At 52.2% G+C, this 17,533-nt stretch overlaps 2 protein-coding genes across 5 annotated transcripts in view; both read left to right on the forward strand.

Annotated features, from left to right (window-relative positions):
- The window catches only part of AK4 (adenylate kinase 4), an 11,385-nt gene extending 9,557 nt beyond the window's left edge, over positions 1-1,828 (forward strand). The window contains exon 5 of the mRNA XM_057385954.1: positions 1,060-1,828. Coding sequence (XP_057241937.1) covers positions 1,060-1,174 — 115 coding nt within the window. The 3' untranslated portion in view covers positions 1,175-1,828. The remainder of the gene's footprint in view (positions 1-1,059) is intronic.
- A 3,706-nt stretch (positions 1,829-5,534) lies between these two features.
- DNAJC6 (DnaJ heat shock protein family (Hsp40) member C6) overlaps positions 5,535-17,533 on the forward strand; it is a 42,173-nt gene continuing 30,174 nt past the window's right edge. The window contains exons 1-2 of one of the 4 annotated variants that reach the window (XM_057385951.1): positions 5,535-5,747; positions 13,500-13,617. In XM_057385951.1, the coding sequence (XP_057241934.1) occupies positions 13,605-13,617 (13 nt within the window). In that variant the 5' untranslated portion in view covers positions 5,535-5,747; positions 13,500-13,604. Of the gene's footprint in view, positions 5,748-6,256; positions 6,496-13,424; positions 13,618-17,533 lie in introns of those variants that run through there. The other 3 variants (XM_057385953.1, XM_057385952.1, XM_057385950.1) reach the window with 3 other exon arrangements.

Raw genomic sequence — 17,533 nt, forward strand, 5'->3', positions numbered from 1 at the left:
CACCGGGGACAATGGGGTGAGCATGGGCACTGGGGACAATGGGGTGAGAGTGGACACCGGGGACAATGGGGTGAGCATGGGCACCAGGGACAATGGGGTGAGTGTGGGCACTGGGGACAATAGGGTGAGTGTGGGCACCGGGGACAATGGGGTGAGCATGGGCACAGGGGACAATGGGGTGAGCGTGGGCACTGGGGACAATGGGGTGAGCATGGGCACCAGGCATGACTGGCACTGCTTGTGCCATGCCCACAGAACCCCTGCACAGCCTCTGGGACAGTTTGGGGGCCGAGCCCTGGCCCTGGATGGGCTCCTCTTGGAGGGTTTCACAAAGGCTCCTCGCTGAGTTTCACAATGGGTTTTTCCCCTGCTGGGTATTTTGGCACAAATCCAGGGTGGTCCAGGCTGTGAAAATCCCATCCGGGCCCTGAGGGGTTTGATGGTGGAGGGACCTCAAAGGATCCTAAAGCCCATCCAGTGCCACCCCAGGGACACCCCCACTGTCCCAGGGCACTCCAGCCTGGCCTTGGACACTCCTGGGAACCCAGGGACAGTCCCAGCTTCTCTGGGAAATCCATCCCAACCAATTCCCAACAATTCTTTCCCAATCCCCCATCCATCCCTGTCCTCTGGCAGTGGGAGCATGGGGAGATTGGCAAAGGGTGGGAGAAGGGAGAGACTCCGGCGCTGGATCTGCTGGGAGCACAGGGCTGTTCCAGGGTTTGTCCCCTGGTGCTGTGGGACAGTTTTTCCCTGGGAAAATGGAATTCCCTCGGGAATGATGGATGRCTGCAGGATGGCAAATCCACTGCTCAAAGGGAGCAGTGCCGGGAGTGTTTTTATGGCAAAATTTATGGCAAAATTGCCCTTGCAGGGGAAAAGGGARAATCACCGACTCCTGGARTGGTTTGGGTTGGAATGGAAGGACCTTAAAGCCYATCCCATTGCACCCCTGCCATGGATGGACACCCCCACTGTCCCAGGGTGCTCCAGGCTGSCTGTGCACCCCGCTGTCCTCGGGATGGGCTGGAGCTGACCCTTCTCCCACCTCTTTTCCAGGAGCAGGGGCATCCTGCACTCCTTCTCGGGCACAGAGACCAACAAGATCTGGCCCTACGTGTACGCCCTGCTGTCCAGCAGGATCCCGCCCGTGCTGCCGGACGAGGAGCACTGAGCAGCTCGTGCCGAGGGCCAGGATGGAATTCCATGGATGGATTTGGGTCCCAGCACCATGCCAGGGCTGTGCTGGGGGTGGGTGATCCCAAACCGGGTGACATCGGTGGGTACAGCCACACCAGGATCAGATCTTTGTTTATAAGGTCAAGCCTGCTGGAATAAGGGGTTTTTCCCTCTTTTGGGGCTAGGGAGTTTTCCTGCCTGTGRTCCATCACGGATTGGTGATGCTGACTGGGGCGGTGACCATTCCAGGTTTACACAGCTTTGCCATGGTGTCCTTGCCATCCCTCGCCAGCCCCCAACCCCTGTCTGAGCCTGCAATGTGCCATCCYGCTGCTCCACGGGACCATTCACTGCTGAGGACTCTCTAGGCCGAGGGCTTTTCCTATAAATTATTTTCTATTAAATGTATTTCTTAGAGAAACAAAGYTCCAGAGAGCAACACTCAGCCCAGTGGGAATTTCAGGAGCAGYGTGGAAACAAAGCTGGGAGGTGTGAGGATCACATTCCCAGCATTAACACACAAAAGAGGGAAAACATTGGACGTAAAACTCTCCTTCTGCAGGGAGAGGTGAATTGCTGGTTTAAAATCTGCTCTCCAGGATTTTWTGGAATGCTGTGAGACTGAGCAGGGGCTGGGCTGGGGATGAGTCGCGCTTTCCTTGTTTATAGCTTTCAATACTGCAGGATAGCAATGTCCTCAGAGCTTCTCCCAAAGATTTATCTCCACGTGTGCTTCAGTTTTGGGGAGAAATCCTCCCGTTCCATCTTCTGTGCTGCCTTTGTCCCTGAGGTCCCCTGGCTGGGGGTCCCTTCAGCTGTTCCTGCTGCATTCCCCAGCAAAGTGACCCCCTCCCCATGAAATCCCAGAGACCTTTCCTTCCTTGGGATGCATCCAGGGGTTTTCCCACGATTTCCAGCATCCTTGGAGTGCTTTGGGGCCTGGAAAATCCTCAACTGGAAAATCTTCTTTTTGTAGGATGCAGTACCCGAGCAATGGGGACATTCTCCTTGTCTCCTCGAGTTGCCTTATTTTATAAGCTATATATTTAAGGAAAAAAAAAAATTAAAAAAGCAAGATGTATATTTGTAAAAGTTCAAAGACAAAAAAAAAAAAACCAGAGCTGAATTTAAGCATCGCCTTTTGGGAATTGTGTGGAGCTGTGGATCTGCAGGGAATGCTGCTCCTGCCWGGGGGGCTCACAGGAGGGCAGGGCCCTGGCACTGCCTGGCACCTCCTGGATTATCCAGAGCAGCCTGGGCACYTTTCTGCTGCTGGGGGTTTGTTGGTGCTTAAGAGAGGCAGGAAAGGACAATGAACGGTTTTTTAGGGTTTTTTTCCATGTATGGAACTTTGGCATCTCCCTGGGTTTATTTACCCCAGCTGAGCATCCAAAGATCCCCTAAAATTTGCTTTGTCCTGGTGCTGTCCTGAATGGAACCAGAATAGGATCGCTGTCCACATCCCTCCTGCTCCTCCCSTGCTGGGGGAACAGCCAGAGTGCTCCCATCCTGCTCCTGGTGGGAATTTTCCAGCTTTGGAAATCCAAGGGATTGCCAGCTCTCAGTGCTGCCCCAGAGCCTTTCCATGCCCTCGCTGTTCCCGTGCTGAGAGGCCGCAAATCTTCCAGCCGGCACYGAAATCCTATTTCAGCAAGATTTGGGATTTTCCCATGATCCCGGGATGAAGGTCTGGGCTGGTTTTAGACACAAATCCAGAAATAGCCAAAACCTGCGTGCTGCTTTCTTTGGAACAGCTTTGGGCAGGAGGGAGGAGATTTTGGGCGATTTTTTAGGCTGAGTGCAGGCAGAAGGGCTGCTCCCCGCTTTGCCTTGCCCTGTCCTTGTGTCTCATCCTTCCTTCCTGCAAAATTCCTCCTGAAAAGAGAATTTTAGGGAGCCCAGCCCAGGCCAGGCTTTGCAGATGCCTTCTCCAGGCTTCCAGCCCTGTGTGAGATGTTCARCCCCGGGCTGTGCATGCACCCAGCCCTCGGGATGGATTTTTCTACCGGATTTGTTSCATTTTCCGAGACCAAATCCCAGCAGGGATGGGGTCCTGTCCCTCGCTGTGCCCCTGCCGTGCTCCCCTTGGGTATTTTACTGTGAATCCCAAACTTTTTGTAAAGCCACAGCAATTTTGTACCGACCCGAGATACTGTGTGGAGGGAGGGAGGAGGCGCTCCCTCCCTGGAATGTCGTGCCGAGTTTTCTTCCCGGAGTTTCTCCACGGAGTTTTCTCCCCGGAGTTTTCTTCCCAGTGTTTGCTTCCCGGAGTTTTCTCCCTGGAGTTTTCTTCCCAGATTTTCTCCCCGGAGTTTCTTCCAGGAGTTTCTCCCTGGAGTTTTCTTCCCGGAGTTTCTTCCCAGAGTTTTCTTCCCAGTGTTTTCTTCCCAGAGTTTCTCCTCGGAGTTTCTTCCCGGAGTTTTCAACCCGGAGTTTTCTTCCCGGAGTTTTCACCCCGAAGTTTTCACCCTGGAGTTTTCTCCCTGGAGTTTTCATCCTGGAGTTTTCTCCCAGATTTTTTTTCCGGAGTTTCTTCCCGGTGAATTGCTGCAGCTGTGTCACTGCTCTAAAGATGTAAATAAAGATTTTCTCCTGCTGATCCCTGTGCCGGCAGTGTCCGTGTGTGTTGTGCCTTGTGAAGGCAGCAGGGCAGGGTTGACCTGGAGTTCCTTTGTAGGAGCTGAGGAGGAGGAGGAGGAGGAGGAGAAGGAAAGGGGAAGAGGAGGAAGAAGAGGAATCAGAGCATCCCTGCCTGGACATGGAAAACCCAGCAGGATTTGGGTTTGGATACAGCAAAGATGTTTGGGTTCATTATGTGATATAATTCAAAATATTGGTTAAAAAGCCAGTTTGGATGCAGCCATTCACTCCTCCCATCCTTATCCCAGAATCTCAGAATCTCAGAATCTCAGAGCCGCAGAATCCCAGACCGGTTTGGGTTGGGACGGACTTTAAGCCCATCTCATTCCATCCCCTTTTCACGGGCAGGGCCACTTTTCACCCATAAAATCATTTTGATTTCCTTTTTCACTTCTCCCTGCTAAAAGCCCTGGGGAGCACCAGGACCTGGCTGTGCCCTGTGCCCCGGGGAATCCACCACGTGCGGCTGCAATCGAGAATTCAACTCCCGGAGCTGAAGGGCCTCCTCCCAGTGGCACCAGTTTGCTTTTTGTTTTTAATTTCATTCCCGGATAAAAGCTTGGGGCACTCCCTGTTTGGAGTGAGCAGAGCGTCGGGAATGATCCGGAGGGTGGGAAAACGGGATGATAAAGAGGGAAAAGGCTGCCCGGGAGGAGGGAGAGGCTGGCGGGAGGGATGGGGGCGATGCCGCGGTTGAGGGTCGTGAAAACGGGGAGGAGGAGCACGGATGTGTTATTGCCTGCGGGCAATTCCGGGGGCAAGGGCAGAGAAATTCAAGGAGGAAAAATATCTGTGCGAGCTGGAAAATGAACTCAGWGTGAAAACAAAAGCTGGGAGGTCAAAAAGAGGAGGAATGCGAGCCAAAATCCAGCGGAGATCAAAGGATTGAGTGCCCCGAGCGCCATCGGGGGAGCTGGGGGGGCACAGGGGACACGGCCCCATCCTAAAGCCTGACCCCAGCRGAGCTGCCATGGCAAGGAAACGGCCTCGGGTGGCACTGGGGATGGTGAGGGGCGATATTGGGAAGATTTCTGCATGGAAARGGCTGTCCAGCCCTGGCACCGCTGCCCAGTGCCCATCCCCGGGGGGATTTAAAGCCACTCGGGGACACGGGCCCGTAGTGCCCTTGGCGGTGCTGGGGGAACAGCAGAACTCGATGACCTTGGGGTGTTTTCCAGCCCAAACAATTCCATGATTCCATGGGTCCAAWCCCATATTTATAGGATCACTCGTCTGCCTGGTACCCAGGAAAGTGCCCCAGGTGTGCCTGGATCTGCCCCAATTCTGGGGCTGCAAAGCTTGGACACTTCACATCCCTGCTGAGCCCATCCAGCACTTAGCATTCTCCAGGGAAAATTAAAAAAAAAAATTAAAAAATCGAGGGAAAGAAAAAAAAAATATCAAGGCTTTACTTGAAATTTGGTTTTCATTGTAAAATATGAGATATATATTATCTCTTTATATATATATATGTATACCCTCTTCTTAATGATTTTAAAACAAAAAAATTGATGTCTGAGATATATTTCTGAAAAACATGTAATATTTCATATAACCAAAAAAAAATCCTTCAAATCGGGAAAGTAAAAAAAAAAATAAAAAATCAAGGGGAAGTAAAAAAAAAAATCAAGGGAAAGTAAAAAAAAAAAAACCCGTGGGTGAGGTTTGCGCCGCTCAACCCTGCAGACTCCAGATCCCACTCCAGGCCACATTTTCGACGATGTGATATGTCTGCCTCCATCCCCATCCTTCCCTGAGTCTGTAATCCCAAAAATAACCCGGGAGCGGCACGCAGTTCCCAGGCAGCGGCGTGAGCCGGCCCCGCCGCCGGATGCCGAGCGGAGCAGCGGCGTGCGGGACACGGCCGCGCTCCGCAGCGCTCCCCGCCGCCCCCGGCAGCCGCACCATGCACGGGGCCGAGCAGAAAGGTAAGGAAAAGCTTCCCGGAGCCTCTGGAGAAGCAGCGAGAGGCAGAGCGAGGGAATTGGGGATGTTGTTTACGGCCCGTTTGTGCTGAGTAATCAGCGGCGAGGCGCGCTGGCAGCCCGGGATGGAGCGAATCCCCTGCTTTACGGGGGTTATGTAATARGGCTGAGGGAAGGGATTGCACCCCAAACTGCCGGGCCGGGCGGGGAAGGAGAGCTGCTGGTATTTGGGAATGTGCACCTGGCCGTGGAGGGTTTGCTAACCGCGGGCTGCGCCGGCTCCGCGGTCCCCGATGGGGACACGGACATCTCTYCTTGCACCCCAAAATAGGGGCTTGYGCTTTTAGGGCTGGCTGGGAGCTCTCCGGGCGTATTGAATGRAAAGAAGGGGATTTTCGGGTTTAAAATAACGAGTGTCGCTTGTCCGTGGCCGGAGCCGGACCTCCCGCAGGAGGGGGATTGGCGGAGATGGCAGCCCAGCAATGCTGCCATCCAATACTGATCCCAGCCTTTCCCTGCCAATCCGCCGGGAAGCTGACCTTCAACCCCCCCTCCGCTGTGCCGAGGCAAACACGGAGCCGCATCGCCTTGAAAAATCCCATTTCAGGCCAAAAAAGAGCTGGAAGCCGTAGGTAAATGCGGGTATCTCCGCCKCGGCTCCGGCGCTGCTGAGCAGCCCCAGGCGGGCGCTCCGGGCGGGCACGGCGGGGACGGGGCGGCCGGCGGAGCTCGCTGCTCCCCACGGCTCCAGGTAGGTGTTCAACCCCCCTCGGCGCCCTCGAAAACAGCCCAAATTTCCTGTCTGGCTGCTGCATTTGGGACTGGCGTTACTATAGGATTGTTTTGGGAACCGCCAGGGAGAGGAGGAGGAGGAGAGGGAGAAAGAGGAGGAGGAGGAGGAGGGTGAGGAATATTCTGGGCAGCCCCTCAGGTCTGCAAAACTCCCGACTTTATTCTCCTCCCGCAGCTGGAACGGGGCCTCCATCTTCTGCCATCCCTCCAACTGTGGATTTCTCTTAGTCATAGCCTTCCCTGAGAGAAAAAAAATAAATTTATAAACCAAATAAAAGCGGCGCGATGCCGGCGGCACAGGCGGCGTGACGGCAAGCCCGGTGCCTCTAAATTTAGCCAGCCGTGGCACAGCCGCCTTGCTCGGATCCCGGGAACGCTCCCGGCCGCGGGATGCAGCATTTCGGAGTGGCCGCAGCCCTTAAGGAGGCACCGGGTTTGTCCTTGAGCCGGGCTCTGGCCGGCGGTGTGGAATTGCTGACCCGACTAATCCCCGCTGCAGCCTAATCCCGGGCCTCCCGCGGCACCCGCCGCCCGCCCAGCTGCGGTTTTGGGGAAGGATTTGCTCAAATCCCTCCTGCTYTGCTGGGAAAAGATGGTGGGGGTGAGTGGAGAAAGGAGATGATGGGTTGTAGGGTGGAGAGGTTGGTGTTCTGAGGTTTTGTCCAGGTTTTGGGGGGGAAGTTGGGATGTTTGGGTTTGGCCCCGAAAGGTTGTGTTTTACTACAGCTTTGCTCAGGGGATTCACCTTGGGAAGGGAATTGGCACCATCAGCGCAAGAGGGATGTGGCAGAGGATGGAACTCTTCCATACACAATCCCACAATCCCAAAASCTTTGGTTGGAAAAGCCCTCTGAGATCATCCAGGCCAACCATGAGCTCCAGATAATCCAGAGATCAGGAGATGCTGGAAACCACCAGAGCTGCTCCCGGGGGCCTGATCCTTGCTGACATCCCACAGCTCTCAGATTTTTGGGAMCACCTTCTGGAAATCCCAGAATTCTGTGGGTGTAGCAGACAGGGATGCTGTAATTCCCATAAAAATTGGATTATAGAGGCTTCTTCAGGGGTGCATAAAGCAGCCACGGGAACCTCTCTGATTAAAAGGCTATAAATAAGAATTTATTATTTATATGAAATTATAAATATTCCCAGTAATTACCACTAATATTTCTATAAGGTTGATTTTTACTATAGGTTTAATATTTTATTATAAATTTTATTAGTATTATTATAGTGAACTATAATTTTAGTATTATTATAGTGAACTGTAATAATTTAGTATTATTATAATGAACTAGAAACAATATTTTATGAGCTCTTACAGTCTCAAAAGTGGATGAGGCCTAGTTTGATGGACACAAACAACATATGGATTTCTTTCTCCTGAATAACTCCTTGTCTTCAGCAGCCAGAAATAATAAGGATGGGAAATGATATGGTTTAGATCCCTGAATTATGGCTGGAAATGGGAGAGATGGAGAAATTGGGGGTGCAAGGCAGGGAGAGCGAGACCAGGGGTAGGATTTGCTCCAAATCCTCTCAATTCAGTTTTTTTYCATGCAGGAAAATTTGAATTAATTCCCTTTTGCAGACCATGACTGGAAACATAAAAGAAATGACCCCAAAAAACATTTGAATTCTTTTTCCAAGTAAGAACTTTCATGGAAAACTTTGCAGGAAGAGCATTGCTCAGGGTTTTCTGAGGCTGAGTTTCTGCAAGGGGTGGGAYTCCTTTCCCACCCTGCCAGCTCTGGGAAGGGGTTTAATCCACACCCAGTTCCCAGACTGGGAGCACGTGCTGGGATTACTGGGGTGGTTCAGAGCAGCCCCATGCTCTCCATCTGAGCATCCAAGGGGTTTTTCCAAGGCTGTGCCTTGGAGGAATCCCAGGAGAGATTCCCAGATSGGGCTCCAGGTCTGTCCTGGTGGAAATGGTCACAGGGGAAGGGACCATCCCATCCTGATCCCAACCTGGCTTCATGGAGTGGGATTTTCCCAAGGACCAGGATTCTGGTTCCTCCSSTACCAYYRYATTTTCATCCACARCCATGGAATCCTGGAATGGTTTGGGTTGGAAGGGATTAAAGCTCATCCCATTSCCACCCCTGCCATGGCAGGGACATTTTCCACCATCCCAGRGTGCTYCAAGCTGGCCTGGGACACTCCCAAAGATCCAGGGGCTGTTCTGGACAACCCATTCCAGGTGAAATCTCTTCCCACACCAATTGTTCTCTCCCTGGAACAATTTCCCAAATCTCAGAGCACCATTGGATTAAAGCTGGGATCTRGGAGAGCATGAGCAGGAGTGGAGTYTGTCAGACCCTCCTGGAGGATCCCTTTAGGAAAGGATGCTCAGTTACAATCCTGACCCCAAACTGCCCCAGTCAGGGGTGATGCAGGGGCTGTGGTTCAGGTTTCACTGGTTTGTGTCAGCCACAACAGCAAAGCTCTCCCAAGATCATTTTTAGTGTTAGTTTTATGTAAAATCTGTGCTCCCAAATCCTGGCAGAAGGCAGAACCCCGCAGTGGGATTGTGTTGGGTTTCTGGCCAACTTTCCCAATCTCTCAGACCCTGCTGTACCTCCCCATCCCAGGCCTGGTGACGTTTTAGAAACATCCAGGACAATCCAGCACAGCGAGGCTCGGAGCGAGAGCACATCCCCCAGGAAACCCTCATCCCATCCATCCCAAAGTGCAGGGATGGCACTGGGARCAGCCTTCAGCTGCCATTTCCCTCTGTTTTCATGGAAAATCAGATTCCAGGGAGGGCTCCTTGGCTCCTGAGAGCCACGACCCATCCATTTCCATCCCCTGAGCTCAGCATCCGCAGCGGCTGCAGCCCCACGGTGCCACTCAGTTGTGTCCCCACGGTGACACTCGGTTGTGTAATTTCCCTCCCCGTTCTCCCCACCAGCCATTTTCCAGTGCAAACAACACCCAGTGCCCAGATTTTGCTCAGGATTGAACCACTCGCCTCGCAGTGAATGGGAAAGGATGAATAAACAGCAGTTAGGCCGCAAAATATCGGATTTTGACCAAAATACCTGGTTGTGAATGGCTGTGCAGCCGCTGATTTTCCAACATTCTGCAGGCTGGGRACTTCCTGAGCCAGCATTTCCTATTTAATGGCCTCTTATGGATCCACTTCCCAGCCCTCTCTCCTGTTTCTTTGTGAACCRTGGACATTTTTAGCAGCTCCAACAGCCCTTGGCAGGCTCAGCATTCCKGAGGAGCCTGGCAAATCCTTGAATCCTCCCAAAGCGAGTCCTGGGCTGGGATCAGTAAGTTGTGGATCATCCCTGACAGTGTTTTAACAAGAGAGAAAAGCACAGAATAAAAAATACGCTGAGACAGCACTGCACAGTTAARGGCTGTGCTCTGCCAGGGTGGAAAAGATGGGAAAAGGGATCCTGAGGGAGCTGAACTCTTGTCACATCCTAAATCCATCCTAAGTATCCATCCTCAGTGGAACGCTCCAGCTGCCAGCCAGCACTGGGTTTCACTGCAGCAAAGGCTCCAGGCTCCTTCTGCTAAGTTTAAATCGAGTTTAGCACCTAAACCCAGCTCAGAATCCTCTCTGCTTTTTGTCAGAGATTTGGGGTTTGTTTGCTCTTTGAATGGAGAGAGGCAGAGCCAGTTTGGAAGTTCCTGAATGGTGTTACTGAGGGATTGGATCATTTGATGCCCCTGTGTTCACCAGGATCCCCAAAAACCATCCCAGTTKTCCCCATCCCAGTTTTCCCCATCCCAGTTTTCCCCATCCCACCACTCAGGGGCAGGCTGGGCCAGCTCCTCACTCCAGGCATGGACACACCATTCCCACATCCAGGGGATTACACAAACTCAGCATTCCCAGGGGAATAATTTTGGAACAAATGCTGAGTATGGGCAGTTTTAAAGGTATTGCTCCAGGTATTAAATTAATTTTCAATTTTCAAATTTTAATTTTTCTGTTTGCAATTCAAACAACCCTCCCCAGTTTAATTCAGGGGGTGATATGGATGAAATGGGTCATTATTGTACCTGAGCTGCTCAGCTGATGGGAGGAGAGGTGAGGAAAATGGAATTGCACCTCAGGACAGTTGGGGCTCAATCACTGCAAAGAGAGGCCTCACCCAGGAGAGGCTACAACCCAGGCATGGATAAACAGCCAGAGGTTGGCAAATCAATTTTTCCCAAGGTCAGGGATGGGAGAGTTTATATCTCTCAAGGCTTGAGCAACACAAAATCCTCCTCAGCACGTCCTTGACACCTCCCTGGCCCTCGTGGCCCTGCCAGCCTTGCCACTCCATCAGGGCACCTCAAACCTGTCAYCAGCCACTGCTCAACAAATGAAGATTTCTGAGCAGCTCATTTCCTCTTCCTCAAAGTCACGTGCAGTTCAGAGTTTGGTTGTGGTTTTTTGGTGTTACAGCATTTTTGATACGTAGATTTCCAAAATAGAGAAACCATGTGGCCCTGCTTTAGCCCAGCTTACAGGGAGAAGTTAATATTATTTCATATTATAATATTCTTCTAAAATTGTATATAATAATATTCTCATTTTATTTTATATTATAATATTCTTTTCAGCTAAACTTCCCATTGGAGAAGTCCCAAATCCCATAGGATTCCCCAATCCCATCTCCTGGTGTTTGTACCAAGCAAAGGAGGGACCTCGAGGCCTCTTCCCTCCTCATCCTCCTCTGCCCCAGGGTCCCCTGGAGTGGCTGCTCTGTCCCTCTGTGTTTTGCAGACCCCCCCTTTTTCCAGGCTGGGCTGATTCCTCTGTGGAGGGACAGCTGTGGTCCCCAAAAGCTGGGACAAACATGGGAAGAAAGGAATTCATAACAGGTTCAAAAGGGAGGAGCAATTTTTTTTCCAGAAATTATTTGTTTTTCCAGCAATTTTTTTTTCCAGAATTTTTTTTTCCTCAGCAGTGAGGGAGTGCCTGCTGGATTGAGGAGATGGAATTTTGTTCAAGTTTTTGTCACAGAGCCTCCATGTGCTTCYTCCACCTCAGACCCTGCTTTGATGTGTTTGGGCTTTACCCGAGCAAGCAAAATAAATCAAAATCACCTCCATCCTCCAAATTTCCCTTTTTATCCCAGAGCACAGGAATTGTTTGATCCTAGACCAACTGGGAGAGACTGACAGATGTGATCCCTAGGAAAGATCACAGAATCCTGGAATGCTTTGGCTTGGAAAGGACCTCAAAAACCCCATTTTCCAATTCTCCCACAGGCAGAGACACCTCCCACTAACCCAGGTTAGCTCCGAATACCCAAAATGGCTCAGAAATTCTGTTTATTTAGCTTTTATTAACTTGCTGCTGGTGGGTGCCAAGAGGGAGTGGCTCAGTGTTGCAATCCGTGAATTTCTCCACACAGAGCCAGAGCAGGGAGGGGATAAAAAACACARCCCCAGCCCTGCCTCAAGCTGTTCCTGCTGCTCGTGTCAGCTCAGCTCAGTCTGTCTCTGCTGCTCGGGGTTTTTCTGGGGAAATTCTGGGTCACAGATGCACCTTGTCTGCTCGGTGCCATGAAATAGCAGGGGTTACATAAACAACAGCACATGACGAGGTAGGGCTGGAGCAGATGTCTGCTGCCCCAGTGTGCTGCAGGGAATTTTAGCAAAGTTGAAGCCAGGGATATTTCAGGGTTTGGGTGTTGCTGCATGARTGGTTTGAGTCAGAGAATTCCAAAAGAGTTTGGATTGGAAGGGACCTTAAAACTCATCCAGTGCCACCCTCTGCCATGGCAGGGACACCTCCCACTGTCCCAGGGTGCTCCAAAGCCTGTCCAGCCTGGCCTTGCTTATTCAGAAACAAACCTGGGCTATTTTTTGAGCAGAGAACTTTCCTTTCTGTACACTCATGTCTGTTTGCTAAGGGCTTTCTTTTGCTTTTAGTTTTCTTAAATCACAAAGAAATCCACTTAGAAGGATTTAATGGTGCTCATTTCCTTTGGAGCATCCCTCAGTTCCTCTGCTCTGTGCAAAATGAAATTATGATGCACAAGCCCAGGCTGGAAACTGCATCTGAGCAAGGCCCAGCTCACCAGGTGTCCAAGGCCACACTCTGGGCTGGTCCAGAGCCTGTTTTCATGTGAACAGCTAAAAATAGATGGGTGACAACAGCAAAAATGGCTTTAGCAGTCGGTGGCACTGCTGGAGCCACCAGTTTTGAGGCAGCAGTGGCACAAACCAGGGCTTGGGATGYTGATGCATCATCCCACCAGGATGCAGCTCCAGCCGGGTGTCAGCCGGCCYGGGGACGCTCTTTAGGATTTCGGAGGCTCCTTAGGGTTTCGGAGGCTGTGCCAGCAGGCCGCAGGGCGGGCCGGGCCAGCCCCTATCGCGGTGACCTTGGCAGGAACGCACCTCGCCTTGGGGTGACACAAAGGTCTCGGTGTCAGTCCCTGCTCTCAGAACAGCGCGGTGCGGGTGCAGCTCAGCCCTGGAGCGCCGGGATGGGAGGGATGCGCTGGGATGGGAGGGATGTGCGCGCCGGGATGGGAGGATGTGCGCGCCGGGATGGGAGGGATGTGCGCGCCGGGATGGGAGGGATGAGCGCGCCGGAACGCAGGGATAAGAGCCCGGGGAACGGAACGCTGCCGAGGCAGCTCCTGGAGCTCGCCGATGGCTCGCAGCAGCCGGCGCTGGCGGAGGCCGGAGCCGCCCGGCCGCTCTCCCCCACCGCAGGATGCTCCTGCCGGGCGCCGCGTCCTCCCCGCCCGCTTCCGGCGGCGGCGGGGGGGCGGCCACGAGGCCCGGCCCGCCCTTCCCCTCCCCTCGGGGCGGCCGGAGCGCTCGCCGTGCCCTCCCTCCGTCCCTCCATCCCTCCTCCATCCCTCCTCCCTCCCTCCCCGCTCCCTCCCTGCTCCCTCCCGCGGCGCCGGAGCCGCCGGTGCGCCCGGCTCGCCCATGAGCCTGCTCGGGAGCTACCGGAAAAAGCCGGGCAGTGACGGCTATGAATCCTTGCAGCTCGTGGACAGCGGCGCTGAGCGCGGCGGGGCCGCGGCGGGGCCGGCCCGGAGCCCCGGGCGGCAGCAGCAGCAGGCGCAGCCCCGCGCCGACGGCGGCAGCACCATGGACAGCTCAGGTACGCGGGGCGAGGGCCGCCGGGCACCGGGAAGGGCTCGCCGGGCACCGGGAAGGGCTCGCCGGGCACCGGGAAGGGCTCGCCGGGCACCGGGAGAGGGTGGCCGGCCACAATAGCGGCCCTTTGTCCGGGAGCCGGCGCCGCAGACTCCTCGGTGCTGGCTCCTGCTCGCCCCGCTCCAAGAGATAAGGCGCGTGCATGAGATAAAATGGATGGAGCGCGCTTTTGGGAGCTTCCCCCCAACTGACTTAATTCCCAGATCTGTCCTGACTTGGTTATTTTTTTTTTTTTGCCCTCCCCTCGTCTAAAAGGCACTCATCAAAGTGAGTTGGATTAATTCGGATGGATGATGCACTGCATGCACCATTTTTTTTAATCAGGGAGTAAGGGAGCAGATGGTCTTTATGGCGGGTAATGGGATAGAGAGCTCTTCACCTCGAAAGGTTCAAATTTGCCTGGATAACCAGGAACGGGGAGTGCCYGTGGGATGGCTTTGAAGGGATCCCTCGGAAGGGACGGGGTCCCCACCTGTGCCCATCTCATCCACAGCCTTTGCAGGGAACTTGTGAAGCTCAGGGTGGTGCAGGGAAACACCCTGGGTGCGTGTGAGGGACCACATTCACGTCCACCCATTATAGCAGGGGGATCCTGCAGCATGGACTCACAGAATTCTGGAATGGTTTGGCTTGGGAAGGACCTTAAAGATCATTTTGTGACACCTTCCCCTATCCCAGGGTGCTCCAAACCCCATCCMGTCTGGCCCTGGGCACTGCCAGGGATCCAGGGCTGCTCTGGGCATCCTGTGCCAGGGCCTGCCCACCCTCCCAGGGARGAATTCCTTCTGTAAATCTGACCTAAATTTCCYCTCTTTCASTTTGAACCCTTCACTCCCTGTCCTGTCACTGTAATTCCCAATGAAAACATCTGCACTGTTCCACAAAAGACACGGCTGGGCCTGTCTTTCCCACAAACACCTCAGATACAGCATCTTTTTTTTAACCTGGTAACCTCTTTTTGAGGAGAAAAAAAACCCTAATGAGGCATGGCTGGGCTTGGGCAGGGAGWGCCTTATCCTTGATTGTTCTCCCCATTTTCTCTGATGTAATAAGAGTCCTAAAATCCCRGAATGGTTTGGGTTGGAAGGACYKTAAWGCTCATCCAAWTYCAGCCCCTGCCATGGGCAGGGACAMTTCCCACTGCCCCAGGTTGCTCCAGCTCCGTCCATCCCATCCTTGAACACTTTCAGTCATTTTTTCCTTCTTCCCCTTCTCCATCTGAATTTGCTTCCAAGACTTCTTTCAGCCTTGTGTTCAGTTTTGGGTTTTTTTTAGAACTTTTTATTTTTTTATTCCCGGACTTCAGAAACATCTTTGAATTTGCTGCTCCAACATCTCTGCTGCGATTGCCTGTAATCACAGGCTGTGCCAGCAGCTCCTCGCTCACAGGAGGCTGCTGTGCTGGARTGATTTGGTTTTTCCAGCTGCTGGGATGCTGAGGCACCGCAGGCAGGTTCATATCTATTATCAAGGCCGTTATCCAGAGGAATTTCCTGGAAATTCCAGCACTGGAGTGTAGCAGGAGGAGGTGGTGGCACCCAGGCAGGTGTGGGCAGRGGCTCCTCATCCTGGGCTATAATTTGAGTGCAGCTCCATTTGGTTTTTTGGTTTTGCTGAGCAAGAAGAAAGCACTTGTAGACACCCAGATAATAATTTTATTTACAGTTTTCTGCAATATTCAGCCATTTCCACTCTCCAGCTCCTCTGATTCTACCCCATTGTTGTATTAATGGCCTCTACCAGTTTCCAGGATGTTCTTCCCAAACCCAAGGGCTGGATCAAGGGCTGGCTCTGGCATTTGGGAGCTGCTGTTTAAAGGATTTGCCTTAGCCAGAGTTTGATTCTTTCAGTTCTCTCTCTCTGCCTGAATTTTACAGGTGCTCTGAGCAGCACCTGGCACTTGAGCAGCAGCAAGGCCTTAATGTGGCCCTTGAATTCTATTTATAGGATATCTGTATATATATTTAATAACTTCTTTATTTAATGGCGACTTTCTGGTGGTTGTTCCAAAATCCTCACACAAAATTTAAAAAAAAAAAAATCAGTGCTGAGTGTGATGCTGTGTTCCAAACCTGAACTCCACACTTGTATCTGCCTTGTTCATCTGAGCACTTCGGGCTGATAAATTCCTAATTTCTCCCAGCTCACTGCAAAGCCATTTTTCTTTGCCAACGATGAAATTACAAGAGCTTAAAGAAYCACATTCACCCCTCAGGTGTGCTGGTGATTTCCAGTGATCTGATAATTGAAGTTGCTCCTGAATTGGGGGATGTGATTTATCTGTCACGCAGTTTGCAGATGGATAATTGGGGACAAGGACCAGGGAGCAGTGTAAGACACAGCAAAAATAACGTGGTTGGGATTTTGGCTGAACAGGAGCAAGGGGACCACCACCCACCTTCTGTGTGTGGGGTTTTTTTTCAATAGAGGAAATATAAATATTTAAAATATTTGAGACTCCTCCCACTGATGCCAAAGTTGAAAAAAATCAAGGTGAGCAGTGGTTGAGAGAGATTCAGTTGGGAAAAGAAACCTGAATTCCTCAGGAAGGAGAAGGGTGGGATAAAATCCATCTCAGGAAAGGGAATGTACTGGTTTTATGGGGCAGGGAAATCTCCTCTCTGTGGAATTCAGACCTTGAAGATGAAATYCTTGAGGTGCTCTGGCCATATCCAAGCTCATTATGTCCTTCCCAGACACCTGCCTGCCCCTATGGTTTTTTTTCCTGTTTTTCCTGGTTTTCAGTGATGGTTTCCATGGGGCAGCTGAGGAGGGGAACAGTTCTGGATGCACARCCAGTGTCACCAGTGCTGGGGGACACTGGGGCACTGGCTGGGGTTGGTCTGTCTGGCAGGGGATTGCTGGGAGGAACTGAGCAGAGAATCACGGAATTATTAATGTTGGAAAACTTCTCTGAGGTCACTGAGGCCAACTGTGCCCAGCACTGCCCCGTGTCCCCAAGTGCCACATCCACAGAGCTTTGAAATCCCTGCAGGATGGGGACTGGGCAGCTGGGCCAGGGATGCACAGCCCTTTCCAGAAAGAAATTTTCCCAAATATCCAAGAAATTTTCCCAAATATCAAGAAATTTTCCCAAATATCCAATCTAAACCATCCCTGGCCCAGCCTGAGGCCGTTCCTTCTCCTCCTGTCCCTGTTCCCTGGAGCAGAGCCCGACCCCCCCGGCTGCCTCCTCCTGTCAGGAGTTGTGCAGAGCCACAAGGTCCCCCCAATCCCTCTTTTCTCTCTTTTCTCCCCTTTTCCAGCTCCCTCAGCCCCTCCAGGGGCTCCAGACCCTTCCCATTCCCATTCCCTGCCCTGGACACGCTCCAGCCCCTCCAGTTCCCTGTCCTGAGGTTCCCAGAGCTGCCCCAGCAGTGCCAGTGCCACACTCAGGGTGAAGGTAAAGACCATTTTGGACGAAGTTAAAAAGCTGAACAATCCAAGCTTTCTTTCCTTTCCCCACTGAATTTCCTCTGTGTCTGGGCCCAGGGAAATGCCCTTTGCTCTGTGGAATATTTGTGTGTGGGTTATTCTGGAGCTGGGTGAGGATTTTTGCTGAAGGCAATTCTGGAGAAATTGCTGCAGGTTTCACCAGCGTGGCTGTGTGTGCTGTCACCAGCTCCTGTGAACTCAGGAACTGGGCYCCTCTTTGGWATTTTTATTAATTATTATKAAATATTAATTATTAGTAATTATTAGTAATTATTCTAAACTAATGCAAAGTATTAGATCTTCAAGCATCCTCTCCCAATGCAGATTTGCAGCCTCGTGAACACCTTTGTGCAAGAGAAATCAGCAGTGGCTGCAGCTTTGCTCTGACTCCCCAGTGCTTCTGGTTATTGGATTAATATTTTTTT

The sequence above is a fragment of the Malurus melanocephalus genome, unplaced genomic scaffold (genome assembly GCF_030028575.1).
Source record: "Malurus melanocephalus ecotype Western Australia unplaced genomic scaffold, MMel_1.1 scaffold_891, whole genome shotgun sequence".
Taxonomy (NCBI): domain Eukaryota; kingdom Metazoa; phylum Chordata; class Aves; order Passeriformes; family Maluridae; genus Malurus; species Malurus melanocephalus.